Source organism: Onthophagus taurus, chromosome 2 (assembly GCF_036711975.1).
Source record: "Onthophagus taurus isolate NC chromosome 2, IU_Otau_3.0, whole genome shotgun sequence".
NCBI classification, from domain to species: domain Eukaryota; kingdom Metazoa; phylum Arthropoda; class Insecta; order Coleoptera; family Scarabaeidae; genus Onthophagus; species Onthophagus taurus.
In genome coordinates, this window is record NC_091967.1 from 4,323,120 (window position 1) to 4,344,676 (window position 21,557).

Consider the following 21,557-nt stretch of genomic DNA (forward strand, 5'->3'; position numbering starts at 1 on the left):
GCCATTTTGGTTGTAAAAGATTTTAACGTGTTTGGTTACTTTGTAGTGAACTTGGTTCATTGTTAACAATAAAGTTTGTTTTTTGACGCTTTTTGACACGTTTGACGCGTGATGTTGCTTGAGCTGATTAAATCGCTTTCCATTTGTAAGTAGATTGGTTTATTTTTAGACTAATTAGAATTGTTGTTTCACTGCTTTGTTTTCATTTGTTCAGTAACCCTGATGAAGGAATAAAAAAGATTCCGAAAGCTTGGTATAGAAAAAAGGAGGCTGTTTTATTAAATCCTTGAAAAATTGGTCGCGTTTCCTAAGATTATTTTTGTGTAGCGACTGTTACTCCGTTTCTATAAACGATAAAGGTAATTTTATGCATCAGAAGCAATCCTTTTGGTTCTTTGAATAAATTGAGATATCTATATTAAATCGAAGAACCAATGGTTTTCTATAAACGAGAGTAATAAATCATATCATCCACATATTTTACTGTGTTAAACCACCCATAGTCAGTGTCACAGTGAATATATGAAGAAAAATGGATATATCGGCGGAGTCATTAGTTACCGTTGTTTTGTTCCTTTATAAACTGTCGGTGAACGAACATGGAAAGCTTAGGGAATTTATAATCAAAGTTTCAAACTCAGATAATTAAAAAATAACAACGTTAAATATTCGACGCTAAAAGAAATATAACGAAAAAAGGTTTTAATTTTTCTTTAACTTAAGCAAAGTTTTAAAAGAAATTTCAGATCTTTTATATTCACTTTTAGTAATTTTATTTCTTAAATTACCTTAAATTAAATATTATAGTTCAAAGGTCATCGTTACGGTCATCCGATTCAAAATCGATACGGCAAGCAACTCAAGGTAATTTAACTATGAAACCACTACCGGAATTGTATCATTAAATTTTACTACTACATAATGGTTCATAAAACAAGGATTACGTGTATATGTTATCGTTGAAATTCGAGATCAAACTAACTCAAATTTTTAAATAAACATGAAAATCATCACAACCAATTCAAGTTCTCAATGATTTCCTCTACGGTGGCAAAAAATAAGGCATAATTGTCTTAATTAGCAAATCATAATAATACTGAGCTGATCCTGAATTTGTTTTCATCGCCATGGATTTCGCATGCTCTAATTAAGGTGCCTGTTATTACTGCGATAATTCTGTTAACATATTCTGACAAAAACTATAGTTCGTTTTGCCGGACCCCACTTGATTCCTCTGCAGATAAGAAGACAATACAAAATTTTTTGGACACTACAGATCCAAACACAACAGCACTTCTAAACAGTATGAGGTCAATGTAAAGTCACTTGGATCTGATATAAGGTATTTTTGAACACGAAAGAACTCTTACCAGTAGTAAACCCATTGATTTCTGCAGAACTCATCCAGACCCTCTAAACAAGTCGAAGCCTCTGGAAACTCTTTGGACACTGTAGACACCCCTTATATACTTCAGAGTTTCAATTACATTACATTACATTACATACATTACAAGGATCTATTGTACCCCGATAGATATCGTTATCAAATTTCACCGTGCAGTCCAATGCTCTTAACGAACATTAATACCTTGCTCGGCGAAAGATCATTCAGATCTTTTGAGGAGATAAACTGCGACCCAAAAATCGAGAATCTGATACGGTTAACGGCAGGGCAGTGGCATAAAACATGCTCAACCGTCTCTACTTCCTCCGCACATAGTCGGCATTCAACATCGTCGGCTAAATCGAACAAGTTGAGGTGTGCTTTTAGTCGGCAGTGTCCAATAAAAACACCCATTAGAACTTTTATGCTACTACGGGCAAGTCCTAAAATATTTCCGGGTCTCATTCCAAGAGAACTGGTCCACAGTAGGCGAAGTCTCTCTTCAGTCCACAGTCCAATTCTATATTTGGCAAATATGTTGCCAAATATCGTTGTAGTACTAAACAGGATATGAAAGATAAAATGATAACGTTAACTAACTAACAGTTTAAAGAATATATTATTAGCGTTCAAAATGCTGGTCAGAGTCAAACAGTACAATTTTCTGGAAATTTTTTGAAATGCTCGTCTAGATTTAATGGATCAAAAGACGCGGACGTTGCAGCGTTTGTAGATGCTATCGAAATGTATAAGAGTGTGCAAATGTATCCGATGAGAATACTCTACGAGGATTGTCAATGCTTTAGATGACTTTGCTCTGAGTTACTGGCACTGAAGTTGGAGATAAAGTTTTGGTTTGACACGCATGTACTTAGTAATACTGACAATAAAGTTTCTGGAAAGTTTGTTCCAAAACGTGACGTTACATAGTTACAAAAATTATCAGCCCTACTAGTTATCAGGTTTCAGATCCTCAACAGCCTGAAATTCGTTTATGCAAATACTATTCACCAGCCTTGAAAGCTTGCCAAGATAATAAACCGACGCAACCTCGCGTCTCGTTTCGTAGAAGAGGAAGACCTAAGAAAAATATTGCTGATTCTTCGTCGGGTCGGCGTCAGAGTCAGAGGGGGAGCCTGTAACGCAAAATAAAAATTACAGATAGACACCGGGAATCAAGAAATCCGCGTGTGTATTCTAGAAGACTACTACCAGCAGAAGACTTAAACCTGTTTGTCGATAAATACATTTTGCTCTCAAAAGGTTAAGAACTGCTAATAGAAGACTAAATATTAATTGTAGAAATGGAATACCGCTGAAAGAAGCTAGATTCTGCAAGCAGTGAATTAGATACTGCTAATGGAAGACTAGATAAGGTTTGCAGAAAACTACTTACAGTTTGCACAAGACAAAATATTGCTGGTAGAAGACTAGACACTGTTTCTAGAAGACTTCAAATAGCAGAAGGCTAATACCTGTTTGTTGGTAAATACATTTTGGTCTCAAAAGCAAATGTCTGCCCGAACCAGAGAATTTTTATTTTCGATCCAGGACTGCCGCTCAGGCAGTACAATCTGGTATCGAGCATTAATCACTGATAGTGATACCGCCAAATCTGACGGCATTGATAGCACAGTATCAGTGCTTATAATGTCTTCCGCAGCCCATTGATAGGACATGTCGGAACAGTTTAGAGCATATTGCTTAAATCTGTAAATGGTTGTTCTAGCCACTTTCTCTATATGCAAATGCAGAGGAGATAGGCCAAGCAGAACCTCCATTGCTAGAGTTGGCGTTGTGCCTATCGCACCAGAGATTGCCAATCCAGCTACTCGTTGAATTCGTGAAAGTTTACTGATAACTGAAGTCTGTCGGACTTTCCTATACCAGGCTGCTGCTCCGTATGTGATCATAGGTCTAACCACAGTCACATAGAGCCAGTACAGTCTTTCAGGGGTAAGACTCCAATTTTTTCCACAAAGACTGCGACAAGTCCACAAGGTTAGTCTAGCTTTGTGCAAAACTCCCTGCAAATGTCCATTCTATGACAGGGTTTTGTCTAGGATTACTCCTAGATATTTGACTCTTCACCTTGGATAGTTGGGCGGATTAGTCCATCCAACTTTCGCTTCCTGGTGAAGGGCACAACAATTGTCTTTTGCGGGTTTATTGAGAGGTTCTCTCCCTTACACCAAGCGCAAATAGTATCTAGGGTCACCTGGAGGACTTCAGATATCCTCGGCAAACAGGTTCCTTTGACCATAACGACAATGTCATCAGCATAAGCTTGTATTTCCACACCAACGGCTTCGACTATCGCAATCAGATCGTCAACTAGGAGGGACTAAAGCAGGGAAGATAACACCCCTCCCTGCGGGCAGCCACCTCCCGCCCTGAAGCGTATCGTATCACCGTGGAGTGAAGTAGAAACTATTCTACTATCTAGCATATTGCGGATCCAACCCCTATAGTTGCTTCCACTCCCCTGTCAAGAGCAGCTCTTTCAAGAGATTGTGGTATTGCGTTGTTGAACGCTCCCTCTATATCCAGAAACGCACAAACCAAGATTTTTTTATCCTGCAGCGTCCCTCTACCAACTAAGTTGTGTAGAGCCAATTCCAACTCAGTGGACCAGATACCAATGGTACCGTACGGATATACCGTTCCAGAACTTTTTCAAGGGTTTTCAGCAGAAATGACGTTAGGCTGATGGGTCGAAAGGCATTAGAAGTAGGAACCTTAGTCCATTCTGCCGGCATATATGTCCAGGCGACACTCGCTCTGAAAATTTTTACCAAAATTGGCAACAACAAAGACCTCCCCTGCTGTAACAAAGCAGGAAAGATATTGTCTTCTCCAGGCGATTTGAACGGCTTAAACGTTTGAATTGCCTGGTCCACGGATGTGTAAGTGACGACTTTTCTAGCCACACTTCAATCCGTATTTGAGGGGCGCTTTGCATTGCAGGAATAGCCCGCTGTGGCATTATCGGCCCTCATCATCAGGCTTCCTGGGAAGTGACTCTGCATGAGAAGCTCCAACGAGGCTCTGCTAGAGTCCGTAAAACTACCGTCAGGCCGCCTAAGTGAGCCCAGGGGTAGTGCCGGATCTCTAGCGAGAATCTTGTGAATTCTTGCACTGCTAGGTGTGTCTTTCACTCCCTCACAGAACCTCCTCCAAGACTCTCTTTTTGCCTTACGTATGTTTTTGGTGTAATTCATATAAGTCTATTCGTATAACCGTATAAGGTCATATTTAGTAGCAGGGATGACTGGGCGAAAGGAGGGCCACAACTAAAAAGAGGAGCCCTAGCCTGGTACACCGATGCTTCAAAGACAGTAAGATCTGGAGTAGGCATGGGCATCAGTGGGCCAAATAGCCACATCAAATTGCCCCTCAGCTCGGACTTAACAATTTTCCAAGCAGAAGTTCTTGCTATAAACTTCTGCACCGCTTTGAACCTACAGAAGGGACAAAAAGGTGCATCCATAAACATTTTCACAGACAGTCGGGCCGCCTTAAAGGCAATTCAGGCCTACACGTGTGGCTCCGCACTGATCAGAGAGTGCACCAACAACCTGAGAGAACTCGCTAGGGGCAATGATGTTACCCTATGGTGAGTTCCAGGTCACAGCAACATTGAGGGCAACGAAAAGGCCGACAAGCCGGCCAAAGAGGCAGCAAACACGCCCTTCATTGGACCCCAACCTGGATGTGGACTACAAAAAAGCCACCTAAAACAAATAATCAACAACTGGGAGGCTTCAAAGATAGCCTTACGCTGGAAAGAACTTACAATAGATCTTATAGGTCGCTGTAACGAGAGGGGCCGCCCTCCTCAGCCCGGCAGCAATAATAATAATAATGTCTTGGCCCGGTTGAAAAGCTTTCGGACCTCTTGTCTTTCGGAGCTAAGAGATTCGTTCCACCAAGGTGTGCCCCGAGTTGCAATTAACTAAATAAATGATTTATTTATTCATTAATTTATTTTGATTAAGCACTATAAGATAATTTCCATAAAAGCTCCATTACATTATTGGATATAACGTATAAATCCTTTTTTAGCATAATTACAACGCCGACATCAAGTTTCAATTGGTTTCCATTCACTATCAGTCATTACATTTCCGTTCCCTTTTCGCATTGAATTCTAACGCCTGATTTAGGATGCAACTATGTCATCCGTAATGGACGGACGATTTTTAAGCCCTCACTCGCTTTATTATTGTGCTCCCGAAGTCGTTTCATTTGCATTTACATTGTGAAATTCACCGTGAATTTTAACATTTTTAGTTGGAGATTTACGAATTAAAATAAAATCGAAATTAGTATTTTGTTATCATTGATAATACCAATTGAAATTTCTACAATTATCAATAGTGCTATAAATTTTAACGAGTTTCCCTTATAGGAGATAACCAAACGTTTCAAGATTATAAATTTTAATTATTATCTATTTAGTTCATGAATTATTTCTGTGTAAAGTTTATTAAATAATTCTTTTTGTAGGTTGTGATTGAATGGAATAACCAAAGAGTACACGTTTGTAATAAAACAACAGCAGCATGGATTCGGGATTACATCACAGAAGATATTTACTATTCGGTTTATTATCTTTTTAGGGTAATATTTGTTCATTTAATTCCGTGTATAGCTCTTGTAGTGCTCAATTTCCTATTATTTCGAGCTTTGAAGCAAGCTCAACAAAGACGCGATCAATTATTATCGAATAAAAATCAAAAATCCGAATGTAGAAAATTGCGTGATTCGAATTGTACAACACTTATGCTCATTGTAGTCGTAACAGTATTCTTAATTGTTGAAATACCTCTCGCTGTAGTTACATTACTGCACGTCCTATCATCCTCGGTCTCGGTTTTAAAGGGATTTTTAGATTACAAGGTTGCAAACACTTTGATTTTGTTCACAAATTTCTTTATTATTTTAAGTTATCCGATTAATTTCGCAATTTATTGTGGGATGTCGCGACAATTTCGCGAAACTTTTAAAGAATTATTCATCCGGGGGACTATTACAAATCGAAACAGCGGTTCAACAAGGTATTCTCTGGTTAACGGACCGAGAACATGCACAAACGAGACTGTATTGTAAATTAATTAAAGTATCTACGATGATGTGGTGTAATTTAAAAATTAGATAAATTAGTTTAATTAGAAATAACGAGTCGAATTAATTTATTTATTATTATTTATTAAGTCGATGTTTGTAAATAACTTTGTAGATAAATCAAATACTTGGGTCTCGGCCAATACTTTCAACGAAGTGAGCCCTATTTTGAAAGTATTTTGCTGATACAATATGAAAAAAAAAGTATTTGAGATTATTTGTGTATATTTGTGTATATTCAATGGAAATGAATATTATAAATTTAATGTAAAATAGATGTAATGTTTAAGTGTGAATCTATTCTATGTGTAAATAATAAAGAAAAATATTTAAAGATTTCTCTTTTAATAATGAGGTAAGTACTAAAATGCCACCCTTAATTTAATTCATCAAAAGGAGCACAGAAAAAAGACCAAAGAAAGTAAGTTGAAATTAAATTTTTCCTTAAACTTTTTTAAATCAATTATTTCAAAGTTGTTGGTTCAAAATGTACCAAGTTAAAAGTATTCTTTCGTACAACGAAAAGTTTATAGAATAGACGTGTTAACCCACTTTAACGTTCTGTAGTAAAAGACGGTTGTAGTTACGTGTCGAGGTTTAACCCATAAAATCTGTAATTTTACAACGAAATATTCGAGTTCTACAACCGTCTGTGTGGGTATATTAAGCTTCTTCGTTAAAAATCTTTTTTATGGGAAATAAACCATTTTTCTATATTTGGAACATACTGATTTTTCCATTCTATATTTTCATCAATAATTTTTAGTGCATAACCAAAATATTTTTGTCCATATTTTTGATTAAGATTTTTTATCTAAAAATATATAAAGATATTAATAAATAATACAAATGACAGTTTCGTGTTAAGCGAGTCAATATACCATTTTATCCGATTAAGCCGAAGTTGCTTGCGTTTAAGGCTCTACAGCAGTGTTTCTCAAAAGGTGTGCCGTGAATATCTTAAAGTGTGCCGCGAAATTTTGAAAGTCTTTTAAATTTATTAATTTAAATTAAATTTCTACTGTGCGCCGTACTCTCGTAAAGCCATCTATTGACTAAAGAGCAAGTTTCCGAAAAACCATCGGTAAAGCGTATTAGGTTATTCCCCGAAAATACTGTATATCCTCTCTAGGTTAGGTCCTCTAGGACTGTAAAACGTTTTGGGCTTTTCTTTATGTTATTCAATTGTTATTGTGTTTTCGTGCTATTTATTGAATAATTAGGATTTCTCAGGAAAAATAAGGTAAGATTATTTACAGGGTGTCCCAGACCACCCGTACCAGCCAATTTATTCGGAAACGGTGAGTCCTAGAGAGTTGAAATAAAAAATTCGTCAACTAAAGCAGACACCCTCCTTCTAGATAGTGTGTTACGACCGACCAACAACATCCGGAAGTGGGTGCAATTGAGTAGTACTTTAATATTTTATATGTAAAGAGGGGTCAATTACGATATCATCGTAAAGAACTCTTCAATAGAAATCTCTTTCGCTTGAAAAAAATTTTTATATTGCTAATCGTTTTCGAAATAATAAACCCTAATTGTTGGTACTTTTTACCGGTGTTATTTAAGTTGACAAATAGATGTTGCTATTCGTCGTTCTGAAAAATCGTGTAATTTAGAAATGGCTGGTTAATAACAAGAAATTGTTTTTACTAACAAAATGAATAAAATAACAAGGAGTTTTTTTTACCACAGAAGAATATTACAAAACACTAAATAATAAAACTTAATAAATTAAAGTAAAAATACCAGTTCTTATTAAACAAATGAATAAAATAACTATGGAAAGGAATTATTTGGACGACAAAACGACACAAAACGCTCAATCTAATAAAAAATTAACAAAATCAAGATAATAAAGATTATAAATGTTCAAATTGTCTACCATTTTGAGCAACACATTTTTCAAGCCGGAGCCTTACACTATCTACCGCATTTAAAATTTCTCTTGCACTTAAATTCTGACACGCTTCTTGAATTCTGTTCTTCATTTCTTCCTTTGTTGTTGGTCGATGTTTATAAACTAAATTCTTAAGTCGACCCCAAAGATAGAAATCAAGAGGGGTCAAATCGGGTGATCGTGCTGGCCACGCCACACAACCTCCTCTTCCAATCCATCGCCCAAGGAATTTTTGGTCACAAATCGCACGAGATACCGCAGCATAATGTGCTGGGCAGCCATCTTGTTGTAGCCACAATCTCCTCCTTATTGCTAATGGAATGTCACCCAACAAATCATGCTGCAATGTGCCAGCAAGAAATTCCGCATACCTGCGACCATTGAGAGTGCCATCAAAATAAAAGGGCCCAATTATGGTGTCGCCCAAAATCCCGCACCACACATTTAGAGACCACAGATTTTGATTGTTCATTTCAAGCATCCAATGGGGGTTAACTTCTGACCAGTAGTGGGCATTGTGCAGGTTTAACTGCCCATTACTTTTAAATGTCGCTTCATCTGTCCAAAGGATATTCCGATGAAAAAATTGAGTTTGGCCTAATAACCAATTACAAAATTGTAATCGGTTATTAAAATCTTGATCTCTTAATTCTTGGCAAAGATTTACATGATAAGCGTTAAAATTTATTTTCTTTTAATATCCGTTGGACTGAGCTCTTGGTGATATCGAATTCCCTTGCCATATCACGGACGGATAAATGAGGGTATAACTCAACATCGGCTATTACCTCCGCTGTTCGATTGTCTTGCACGGTTCTTTTTATTCTGTGTCTGATGTTGTGATGAGGACGAACTACCCCAAATCGCTTAACTCTACAAGCAAGACGACTGAAGACATGACGACTTTGCTGTGGTCGGTAAGGAAAGCGCTCGGCATACAATCTTTCGGCAGCCCGAAAATTTTGTCTGCATTCCCCCAATAACATCAACATGTCATACGCTTCTTCATTGTTGAAAGGCATGTTGATGTTTAAATAAAATTCTAATTAGTTGTTCAAGATAAATACGAAGAATTGATAACTGCTAGTTTCACAAAGTTGACGTTCTGTCAAGCGACATCTATTTGTCAACTTAAATAACACCGGTAAAAAGTACCAACAATTAGGGTGGATTATTTCGAAAACGATTAGCAATATAAAAATTTTTTTCAAGCAAAAGAGATTTCTATTGAAGAGTTCTTTACGATGATATCGTAATTGACCCCTCTTTACATATAAAATATTAAAGTACTACTCAATTGCACCCACTTCCGGTTGTTGTTGGTCGGTCGTAACACACTATCTAGAAGGAGGGTGTCTGCTTTAGTTGACGAATTTTTTATTTCAACTCTCTAGGACTCACCGTTTCCGAATAAATCGGCTGGTACGGGTGGTCTGGGACACCCTGTATTTACTTAATTGTTTATATTAATAACATAAATGCGATCTTAACGAAATTTACATGTTTTATAACTTAGAACTTTTATAGAGTTTGCAGATTTTTGACAAATAACGTAATTATCCAATTTACTTAAAAAATTAATATAGCCTACGTTTCCTTTATTTATACATTTTATTGTAAAAAAATATATATATTTTATCACGAAAACAGATGAGGGGTATCGGATTTATATCGGAATCTATTAGTACATAATCGTCAATAAGCAAAAATTTATAATAAAATTTTAAAATTAATGAAATAATAATAATTAGAATTAATAAATTTTAACATATTCTTTTTAGCTTATCAAAAATGGATTTAAGAAAATTTTTAACTGTTAATAGTGCATCCACTACAGCTGCTGACGAGGCAAAAAAGGCGAAAATTAATTCAAGAAAGTATAGTGAAGATTACCTTAATTGAAGGGGTCGGGAGAAAAAAGTGCCAAGCATCATTTTGGCCTAACCGAATTTAGCAGTGCTGTCTATGAGTAAATTGAACAAATTACAAGCAGCACTGTTTAGATTTCAATTATTGCCGTAAGATTGCTCTGTATTTGCATTGCATTTTATTACCTCAACTGGTTGTTTGCAAAGTTTTGGGGAAGACAGTGTCAAGCTTCTCATGAGACATGGAGGGAAAGAGGAAATGTGTTAGAAATCTTAAAGATTATTATGAAAACCTAGAAGATTTGTATGAAGAATTTGATGACAATCCCAATTATTTAGCAACAAACCCTCCCTACACCAAAACTGTCATGTGGACCTGCATTTTACTGCAGGAAACTGTGGACCTATAACGTAGGTATCCATAACTGCACTTCTGGACAAGGTTTTATGTTCATGTGGGATGAATCAGTTGGAAAAAGGGGTAGTGATGAAATAGGAAGCTGTATTGTAAAGTACTTATTAGTAGCAAATGTCCACGCAAAGAAGTTGGTAATATTTACCGACAACTGCGGAGGACAAAATAAAAATTGGAACATAATGTCGCTTTGATCACACCTTGTAGCTAGTAAACGTTTTGAAACAATAGAACATTACTTCCTGATAACTGGGCATACTTATCTTCCATCAGACCGTGACTTTTCAAAAATAGAAAAGTATCATACCAAGCACTGCCAAAATGTGTACAGTCCTGGGCAATGGAGAGAGATAGTAGCAAAGTGTGGAACAAAACACTGAACTTCATCGTAACATGCATGATGAGTGAGGATTTCCTCGATTTGTCTAGGGTGCAAGAGACCTACTTTAACACAAAAAGCAAGTTTTGTACAGATGGTGTTACTCCTCCACGATTTTCCAAAGCTATTTGCTTTAAATTTGACAGCGAAGAACCTTTTCAAATGAAACTCAAACACTTGATGAACGAAGAGTTTTTAGTGTTGAACCTAAAGAAACGTGGAAGGAGTTCTATTCCAGCACTATATTTAAAAAGAAATGCGCCCAACAAAATCAATAAGAAAAAATTAGATGATGTTAAATCCTTGATGCAATACATTCCTCCCATCTACCATGGATATTACAATGGCCTACAGTCTTCCGCTGAAGTAGACGACCAAAAAGAAGATGTTGTGGTAATATAGGCCTATTTGAAAAGTACCTTTTTGGTTAAGAGTATTTTTTGTCGATGACAGTGTGTGTTTTAATAAAAGTACAAACAAACCTAATGTTTTTTATTTTTGGGGAAAAAATGCCAAGCAACATTATTCAGTGCATATTTTTCTATACAACCATTTTCATCTTATAATAGCGTTTTTTTTACCTACATCTTCACTTTGTATTAAAAAACTTTGGTTTGTTGTCTGCACTAAAATGTTATTTATGGATTTAGTCAAACTTTCAACTTGCTATATCTCAAAACAACAAACATGATGCTTGGCACTTTTTTCTCCCGACCCCTTCAATTATGATTTTACATGGACAGGAAGCGTAGATACCCCATTGCCTTTATGTGTTGTTTGTGGGAATACAAAAACAAACGGAGCAATGGTTCCTAGCAAACTAAAACGGCATTTGGAAAAAGTTCACCCAAGTTTGGTGTCCAAATGCAAAAATTATTTTGAACGATTAATAACTAATAGTGCCAAACAATCCCAAAAATTCGAAAAAGCAGTAAGGGTGTCAGATAAAGCACAAATTGCGTCTTACGAGGTAGCCCAACTTATTGCACAGAAGATGAAACCTCATTCAATTGGGGAAACGTTAATTGGCCCTGCTTGTCGAATAATGGTGAAATGTATGTTAGGGAAAGAAGCAGAAACTGAAATAAACAAAATCCCTCTCTCCAACGACACCATTAGTCGACGAATTGCTGATATGTCGGAAAACATAGTTCACCAAAAACTTAACAATAAAATATTTGCCCTACAAATAGATGAATCAACAGACATTAGCGGAAAAGCACAATTAATGGGATTTGTACGCTTAATTAACGGGGATTCAATTATAAATCAATTTTTATTTTGTCAAGAATTGTCGGGGAGGACAACGGGTAAAGAAATATTTGATTGCGTCGACAATTTTTTCAAAAATTCCAATCTCTCCTGGAACTTTTGCACAGGAATTTGTACAGACGGTGCTCCTGCAATGGTCGGTAATGAGAAAGGGTTCTGGACGTACGCGAAACAAAAAAATGCTGATATTATTACTACTCATTGTATTATACATCGAGAAGCTTTAGTAGCCAAAACTCTTCCTACGGAACTAATATCTGTTTTGGAAGATGTGATAAAAATAGTCAATTATATTAAAAGCAAACCATTAAAATCACGGTTATTCAAAGAATTATGTGACAGCATGGAAGCTAATTACAATTGCTTATTATTGCATAGTGAAGTTCGATGGCTTTCTAGAGGACGAGTTTTAGCTCGTGTGTATGAGTTAAGAGAAGAACTTTGTGTATTCTTTAAAGAAGAAACGACTATGGGAGAAAAGGAGAAAAGAAGAATTTTGAAAACACAACAATTTTATGACTGTTTGAGCAATGAATTGTGGTGTGTTACCTAGAACATATCTTTTCACATCTTAACCATTTAAATTCAAGTTTGCAAGGACGACACGAAAATATTTTAACATCAACGGACAAATTAACTGCATTTAGTAATAAGTTATGTTTATGGTCAAAAAAAGTCGGCGAGAACAATTTAGAGATGTTTGCCAAAATTCCTGACACTAAGAGAAATTTACTGGCACCTTTGGTGAAAAGCCATTTAGACACTCTTCAGCAAGCAGTTGCCAAATATTTTCCATCTATCCATATAGAAAAGCATGACTGGATTCGAAACCCTTTTACTGGTAATACGTCAGACAGCAATCTTTGTCTTGAAGAGGAGGAAGAACTAATCTCCGAATTTCTCTCGAATTTTGGATATCAATTCATGATGAATATCCAAAATTATTTAAAAGAGCAATAAGTATTTTGCTCCAGTTTTCAACATCCTATTTGTGCGAATTAGGATTTTCAACATTAACAACCATAAAAAATAATAAACGATCACAATTGAAAAATGTTGAGGACGAATTGAGAGTTGCTCTCTCAACAATAAAACCAAATATAGAAGAGATAACAAAACATCGTCAATCACATATTTCTCACTAAAATACATGTTTATTACAGGTTTCTGTATTTTGTATTTATATTATTAATTATTACTCATTTTTTATTTTATTATAGGAAATGTTTCTATATTGTTCTTATATTCATATTATAATAAATCTTTCTTTTAAATTCTTTTCTATTTATTTATTTATAGTTAAAAGTAATTTTTTTAAAGTTGGAGTGCCCTCAATAAAAATTTTTTTCGAAAATGTACCGCGAGAGAAAAAACTTTGAGAAACACTGCTCTACAGTTAATATTATATCAACTTCTTAATCATAACATTACTGCGCCTCAAACAAGCAGCCTCGGCTTTACTTACAGTTAAAAATGTATGATTTCATCAGATTAAGCCGAGATTGCTTTTGGTCAAATCACTACAATCATCATATTATAGCGCCTCGAACAAGCAGCCTCAGCTTTACTTACAGTTAAAAATGTATAATTTCATCAGATTAAGCCGAGATTGCTTTCGGTCAAGTCACTACAGTCATCAATTTGTAGCACCTCGCCCGCAAATGGCCTCGGCTTTATCAAATAAAGTTAAAGTTAAAAAATTACCTTAATTCGATCTTCTTTAGAATGTAATATTGATGCAACCTCAATTATTATTTTATAAACATTTAATGAACTTTTTAATAAAACCAGAAAATACTGATCCATAAATGATAAAATAACATCTCTCCCAAAAACATTAAAACAATAAATTGATTCAAACGCAACTTGACGATCTAAATTTCGCATCAGACTTTGATTATTTACAATTTTATCTATATAATTTATTAAAATTTGTTCGTTCTCAACGCATCCAAGCGCTACTAAAATCCTTTTCTTTCTAAATTCAACGTTTTCCTCTAAATATCTTTTATACATATCCTCCCAGTCGTTTATATCGGCTTTTCTCAACCCGCCACAAAATACGTATTCTTCCATATTTGGCGATAAAACAACCGTATTATTAGATTTAAATTCTCGTAAAGTCTCAAAAGCGCTTGATTCGCATTGCGGGTCACGTAGATAACAAATTTGTGTCATTACAGCCACTCTCGTAAGCTTCGTCACGTGATCGTCTTCTTCCTTTTCATGAAACGTGAGCTGTTCAACGACATTTTTCAAACTCCTCAAGACGTACCCCTAAAAGATTTTATTTTATGCGTTGTTAATAATGTAAATGTTTCTACTTTAAATAAGTGTTCCACTTCTGATCGTTCAAGTTTATTAGCAAGGAAGACCATTTCAGTTAAAAATGTTTTAATAGGTAGATAATCCAATTCCTCAGACATATACATGCTTAAATCTAGGGCAACGGTATAACTTAATTCACCGGATTTCGCAAGATTAAATACGTCGTTAATTAACTGAGCTCGATTGACTGGGATAACGTTCGTGAACGTCTTTGTTTTAAGATAATTTATTATTCGATCCCAATTATTCATATCATAATTCACTCTATAGAAACCTAATATAATACAAAGAAATGTTTTAATTAAGAAATTTTAAATCTATATTATCTTAACCTGTTTGTTGTTTATTTGCAATAACAAAGCCATTAACGGGAAAATTGTCGTTTATTTGAAAATCTCGTTTATCAAACCAAAAATCGGCGGAGGTGTTTGAAAAATCGAAATCATCTCTTCTCGAAAACATAAAATTTATTGGAATTGGCCAAATTAGATTTTTGTTTACGGTTTTATATTTTTTGATTAAAAATCGTTTCTGGAAAATAAAAATAAATCGATATTTATAAAAAATATAAACAAAAACAAAAACTAGTGTAATCACGGATTTGGAATGTAATAATTTCTTTTTGACAAAAATAAACACTTTTAATTAGCAAGAAATAGTTTCAAAAAGAAATGCACAATAGAACATCCATGAAACACTCTCTGTATCGATTTGTATGTACAAAGATACAATAAAGTTTACATACACCCCAAAAAATGATAATATCTCAGCTCCTAAAATATAATTAATGTTAATTAATGCACTTTTTACCACTGTCTAGAACTAACACTAGACGTAGATGTAGAAACATTCGGATTTAGGCGCACGTCTCACAAGACGGCTAAACCCGAATTATTCTAGTTCTAGGTCTTGTGTTAGTTCTAGTGATAGTATAAAACTAGAACTAACACTAGATCTAGAACTAGAAACATTCGGATTTAGCCGCACGTCTCTCAAGACGGCTAAACTCGAATTATTCTAGTTCTAGGTCTTATGTTAGTTCTAGTGACAGTGTAAAACTAGAACTAACACTAGACTTAGAACTAGATACATTCGGGTTTAGCGGTGCGTCTGAAGACGCACGGCTATACCTAGAACTAGAATCATTCGGGTTTAGCCGTCTTGAGAGACGTGCGGCTAAACCCGAATGATTCTAGGTCTAGTGTTGGATTTAGTTTTGCAATAGCACTATCACTAGAACTAACAGAAGACCTAGAATTAGAATCATTGGGTTTAGCCGTCTTGAGAGACGTGCGGCTAAACCCGAATGATTCTAGGTCTAGTGTTGGATTTAGTTTTGCAATAGCACTATCACTAGAACTAACAGAAGACCTAGAATTAGAATCATTGGGTTTAGCCGTCTTGAGAGGCGTGCGGCTAAACACGAATGATTCTAGGTCTAGTGTTGGATTTAGTTTTGCAATAGCACTATCACTAGAACTAACAGAAGACCTAGAATTAGAATCATTGGGTTTAGCCGTCTTGAGAGACGTGCGGCTAAACCCGAATGATTCTAAGTCTAGTGTTGGATTTAGTTTTGCAATAGCACTATCACTAGAACTAACAGAAGACCTAGAATTAGAATCATTGGGTTTAGCCGTCTTGAGAGGCGTGCGGCTAAACCCGAATGTTTCTAGTTCTAGATCTAGTGTTAGTTTTAGTTTTACACTGTCACTAGAACTAACACAAGACCTAGAACTAGAATAATTAGGGTTTAACAGTCTTGTTAGACGTGCGGCTAAGCCCGAATGTTTCTAGTTCTAGATCTAGTGTTAGTTCTAGTTTTAATTGTTATGCAGTGCTATACCTAGAACTAGAATCATTCGGGTTTAGCCGTCTTGAGAGACGTGCGGCTAAACCCGATACTTTCAGTTCTAGGTCTAGTGTTAGTTCTAGTTTCAGTTCAATAAAAATATACAACATAGTGATATCTTATGCTAACTAGCACTATTTATCACTGTGTCTAGAACTCACATCAGATCTAGAACTAGAAACATTCGGGCTTAGCCGCACGTCTCACAAGACTGCTAAACCCGAATTATTCTAGTTCTAGGTCTTGTGTTAGTTCTAGTGACAGTGTAAAACTAAAACTAACAGTAGATCTCGAACTAGAAACATTCGGATTTAGCCGCACGTCTCTCAAGACGGCTAAACCCGAATTATTCTAGTTCTAGGTCTTGTGTTAGTTCTAGGTCTAGTGTTAGTTCTAGTTTTAATTGTTATGCAGTGCTAGACCTAGAACTAGAATCATTCGGGTTTAGCCGTCTTGAGAGACGTGCGGCTAAACCCGAATGATTCTAGTTCTTGGTCTAGCGTTGGATTTAGTTTTGTAATAGCACTATCATTAGAACTGACACAAGACCTAGAACCTGACCTAAACCTGATACTTTCTAGTTCTAGGTCTAGTGTTAGTTCTAGTTTCAGTTCAATAAAAATATACAACATAGTGGTATCTTATGCTAGCTAGCACTATTTATCACTGTGTCTAGAACTAACATCAGACCTAGAACTAGAAACAATCGGGCTTAACCGCACGTCTCACAAGACTGCTAAACCCGAATTATTCTAGTTCTAGGTCTTGTGTTAGTTCTAGTGACAGTGTAAAACTAGAACTAACACTAGATCTAGAACTAAAAACATTCGGAATTAGCCGCACGTCTCTCAAGATGGCTAAACCTGAATTATTCTAGTTCTAGGTCTTGTGTTAGTTCTAGGTCTAGTGTTAGTTCTAGTTTTAATTGTTATGCAGTGCTAGACCTAGAACTAGAATCATTCGGGTTTAGCCGTCTTGAGAGACGTGCGGCTAAACCCAATACTTTCAGTTTCTAGGTCTAGTGTTAGTTCCAGTTTCAGTTCAATAAAACTATACAACATAGTGATATCTTATGCTAACTAGCACTACTTATCACTGTCTCTAGAACTAACATCAGACCTAGAAATAGAAACATTCGGCCTTAGCCGCACGTCTTTCAAGACTGCTAAACCCGAATTATTCTAGTTCTAGATCTTGTGTTAGTTCTAGTGATAGTGCTAGTGCAAAACTAGAACTAATACTAGACCAGAACTAGAACTAGATACTTTTTAGTGTTAGTTCTAGTTTTAGTTCAATAAAAATATGCAACTTAATGATATTTTATGCTAACTACGCTACTTACCACTGTCTCTAGAACTAACATCACACCTAAAAATAGCAACATTCAGGTTTTGCCATTTTAAGAGACGCACGGTTAAACAGAATGTTTTTAGTTCTAGGTCTAGTGCTGGTGTAAGCCTAGTTTTATTTGTTATTCAGCGCTAGATAGTTGTATATTTTTATTGAGCTATAACGGACACTGATAGACTTTTTTTTAGGACTCTAGGTAGACTTTTTTGAGTTAAAGATATGATTATGTTTTGTGTTCCCCTTGATTAATAATAACTTATATAGTTTTTATGTAAAATATGGAAATAATATGGACTTCTTAAATGTTTTGTTAAGATATTATCATTTTCCGGGCTGTATGTAAACTTTATTGTATAACTGTATATAAGTTATAGGCAGATGGTTATTGTAGGAAAACATTTTCCCAAAGTCAAAATCAGACATAAAAAGATATCCCAGAAATCCTAACCCGGAATCATATATCAATAAATAGAAAATAGCATACTACGTGCTAAATGATTATCTTGGGCAAAAATATCAAAAATAGATAACATACAGAAAAACATTCCTAAAACAACCATTTACCTCCAACACTACTTAAATACTTGTTTTAACGTAATCGCTCCAGTTTTATAATTCCTATTCATTTTTACAACAGGATATCCTTCTTGATTCATCCACGAGCTCAATACATAACTAATATTAAACCCATTTAACATAGAACTCTTATTAGTGATATCAATTTCTGTTTGAAATGCTTGATAAAGATCGTCCGGTGTAGCTGTATTAAATTTTTTTGTCATTAAATACATGTTGAGAGCATCCTTAAAAATTGGTTTTGTTAAAAAATGTTTTGCCATGCGAATTATAGCGGCAGCTTTATTATAAGTTATCATAATTGGAGCACCCTCGTTGTCAGAACTTTCGTAATTCATTGGAACAGATTTATTAGTGCTATCATAATGAAGAGCTTCATGGATTACGAAGAGAAATTGTTCGTTTAATCTCCATGTGGGCTCGACCTAAAAAAATTGCGTAAAAATTGCGGTATATTTTTAAATTAAACTAACGAGGGAAGCCGCTAAATATTCGAAATATGTAGCAAATCCTTCGTTTAACCAAGAATATTTCCACCAATTTAACGTTACTAAGTTTCCAAACCATTGGTGTGCATTTTCGTGGGAAATAACTGTACAAACGTCTTGTTTTTGATTATTGGTCGAGTGATCCTTAGAAAATAATAAATACGATTCTCTATAAGTTATTAATCCCCAATTTTCCATTGCCCCTAAAAATGGTTTATCTGGAATCGCAACTTGATCCAATTTTGGTAATGCATATGGTATTCCAAAATAAGCTTCAAGAACTTTTTGGACTTTTAATCCAGTTTTTAAAGCGTATTCGCCAAATCCTTTATTAATATTTTCGGATTTTCCAAAAACCCTTTGGTTGTTTTCGCTAATAGATGTGAATTGAGATACAATGAGAGCCACTAAATATGTTGACATAGAAACTGTTTCTGCGTAAACATCCTTGTATAAACCATTACCTAAATCACTGAGTTAATTAATAAGTTATATATAAGTAATAAATAAATCGTTTACATGGTTTTTGATAGTGGCGAGTTAGATATTGAATTGTAATCGTTTGACCTGATTATAGAAATATTAAAGGTAGCTTTATATTCTGGTTCATCGAAACAAGGAAATGCTTTTCTTGCTGCTGAAGGTTCAAATTGGCTGGCGATAAATGTTCTTAGAAAAAAGGAAAAATTAATGATGAAATTTAATTAAATAAATAAGCTTACTTTTCTTGATTATTTTCGGTATATTTTCCAAAAAATAATCCGTCGATATCATTTTGTAAAGTACCAATATATTTGGTGAAAATTATAACATACTTTTTATCCTTCAACATTTTTTTATCCATTGTAATAATAAAGAAATTGCTTTCTTCATTTCTTGAGACATAATTTATTAAAACTAAATTCCCAAATGTATCTGTAACTTTTACCGCGTTGTCATCTATAGATAATTTCTCAGCATGCAATGTTAAATTAATGGTATTTTCTACAACAACTATTTTTATTGCAGCACTTCCTTTAAACGCAGGATTATTTGTATTTAGGTTTAAAGCAGGTTCTAATGTAATATCATAACTGATCGGTTTTATACTTTTCGGTAATCTTATTCCATTAGATTGCTTTGTATAAGGTTTATAAGGGCATGGACATTCAATTGATAATTTTAATAAAGATATTGAGATAAAGAGAATTAAGTCTTTGCCATGTAATACATACATCTGACATTTTCTTTCAAATTTGACATATCGATTGTAAAAACTAATTTTTAATATTTATGATCAATACATTGTGTAAAATCACGATTCTGCATCAAGGTCATTGACTCTAATTGTAAGTAAGAAATTTTATGTTACGTTATGGCTGTTGTGCAATGTTTGAAATTGTCAAGGTCAAAGTGATTTAATAACTTACATTACATAGATTATATATTGGGTAGGCGGACCAACCAACTCTGCAACCAACTATGCACTGTCAGCGAAGTCTTTCTTCAGTCCACAGTCCAGTGCCGGCGCTAGTAAATGAAGAGCCAGGGTCCGGGAAGCGGAGCGACGCCCCCCCCCCCCCCAAGCATTTTGGACGGAATGCGGGGGGGGAGCGCCCAAAATGCGGGGGAAAAATTAAAAAATGCATTTTAATTAAAGAAAAAAAATATGATCAAAGAACTCCCAACTCCCAAAATGATCTAATGCTTCTAAAAAACTAAATACTGCTTTCTGAAGACTAGATACTGATCTGGCAGATTAAATATTGCTTTCTGAAGACTAGATACTGCCGTCAGGTCTAAATACAGCATCTGGAACACTAAATACTGCTTTCTAAAGACTAAAATTGCTTTGTGGAGACTAAATCCTGCTTTCTGAAGACTGGATACTGCTGACAGGTCTAAGTACTGCAAAAGAAAGATAAGATATTGTTGGAGAAAACATACATAACGTTGGCAAAAGACTAGATACTGCTTCTAAAAAACTAGATACTGCTTCTAGAAGACTAAATACTGCGTTCTGAAGACTAGATACTTCCGACATGTCTAAATACAGCGTCTGGAACACTAAATACTGCCTTCTAAAGACTAAAATTGTTTTGTGGAGACTAAATACTGCTTTCTGAAGACTAGATACTGCTAACAGGTCTAAATAATGCAAAAGAAAGAAAATATTATGGAGAAAACATATATAACTTCGGCAGAAGACTAGATACTGCTTCTAGAAGACTAGATACTGCTTCTAGAAGACTAGATACTGCTTCTAGAAGACTAAATACAGCTTTCTGAAGAGTAGATACTTCCGACAGGTCTAAATACAGCGTCTGGAACACTAAATACTGCCTTCTAAAGACTAAAATTGCTTTGTGGAGACTAAATACTGCTTTCTGAAGACTAGATACTGCTGACAAGTATAAGTACTGCAAAAGAAAGATGAGATATTGTTGGAAAAAACATACAAACCGTTGGCAGAAGACTAGATACTGCTTCTGGAAGACTAAATATTGCTTTCTGAAGACTAGATACTTCCAACAGGTGTAAATACAGAGTCTGGAACACTAAATACTGCCTTCTAAAGACTAAAATTGCTTTGTGGAGACTAAATACTGCTTTCTGAAGACTAGATACCGCTGACA

General features: G+C 35.2%; 2 protein-coding genes across 2 annotated transcripts in view; one reads left to right on the plus strand and one right to left on the minus strand.

Moving 5' to 3' along the window:
* Window positions 1-6,845, plus strand: part of LOC111421771 (Sex peptide receptor) — a 78,838-nt gene extending 71,993 nt beyond the window's left edge. The window contains exon 4 of the mRNA XM_071193929.1: window positions 5,894-6,845. Within this exon, the coding sequence (XP_071050030.1) occupies window positions 5,894-6,496 (603 nt within the window). The 3' untranslated portion in view covers window positions 6,497-6,845. The remainder of the gene's footprint in view (window positions 1-5,893) is intronic.
* On the minus strand, window positions 6,582-20,401 carry LOC111421565 (aminopeptidase N-like). The gene is made up of 8 exons (XM_071193926.1): window positions 19,665-20,401; window positions 19,462-19,611; window positions 18,928-19,414; window positions 18,463-18,879; window positions 15,009-15,207; window positions 14,673-14,950; window positions 14,053-14,625; window positions 6,582-7,325 (listed from the first exon to the last, which is right to left on the minus strand). The coding sequence occupies exons 1-8, from the start codon at window positions 20,156-20,158 to the stop codon at window positions 7,188-7,190; spliced, it is 2,736 nt and encodes a 911-aa protein (XP_071050027.1). The 5' UTR covers window positions 20,159-20,401; the 3' UTR covers window positions 6,582-7,187.
* Between the last annotated feature and the right edge of the window lie 1,156 nt (window positions 20,402-21,557).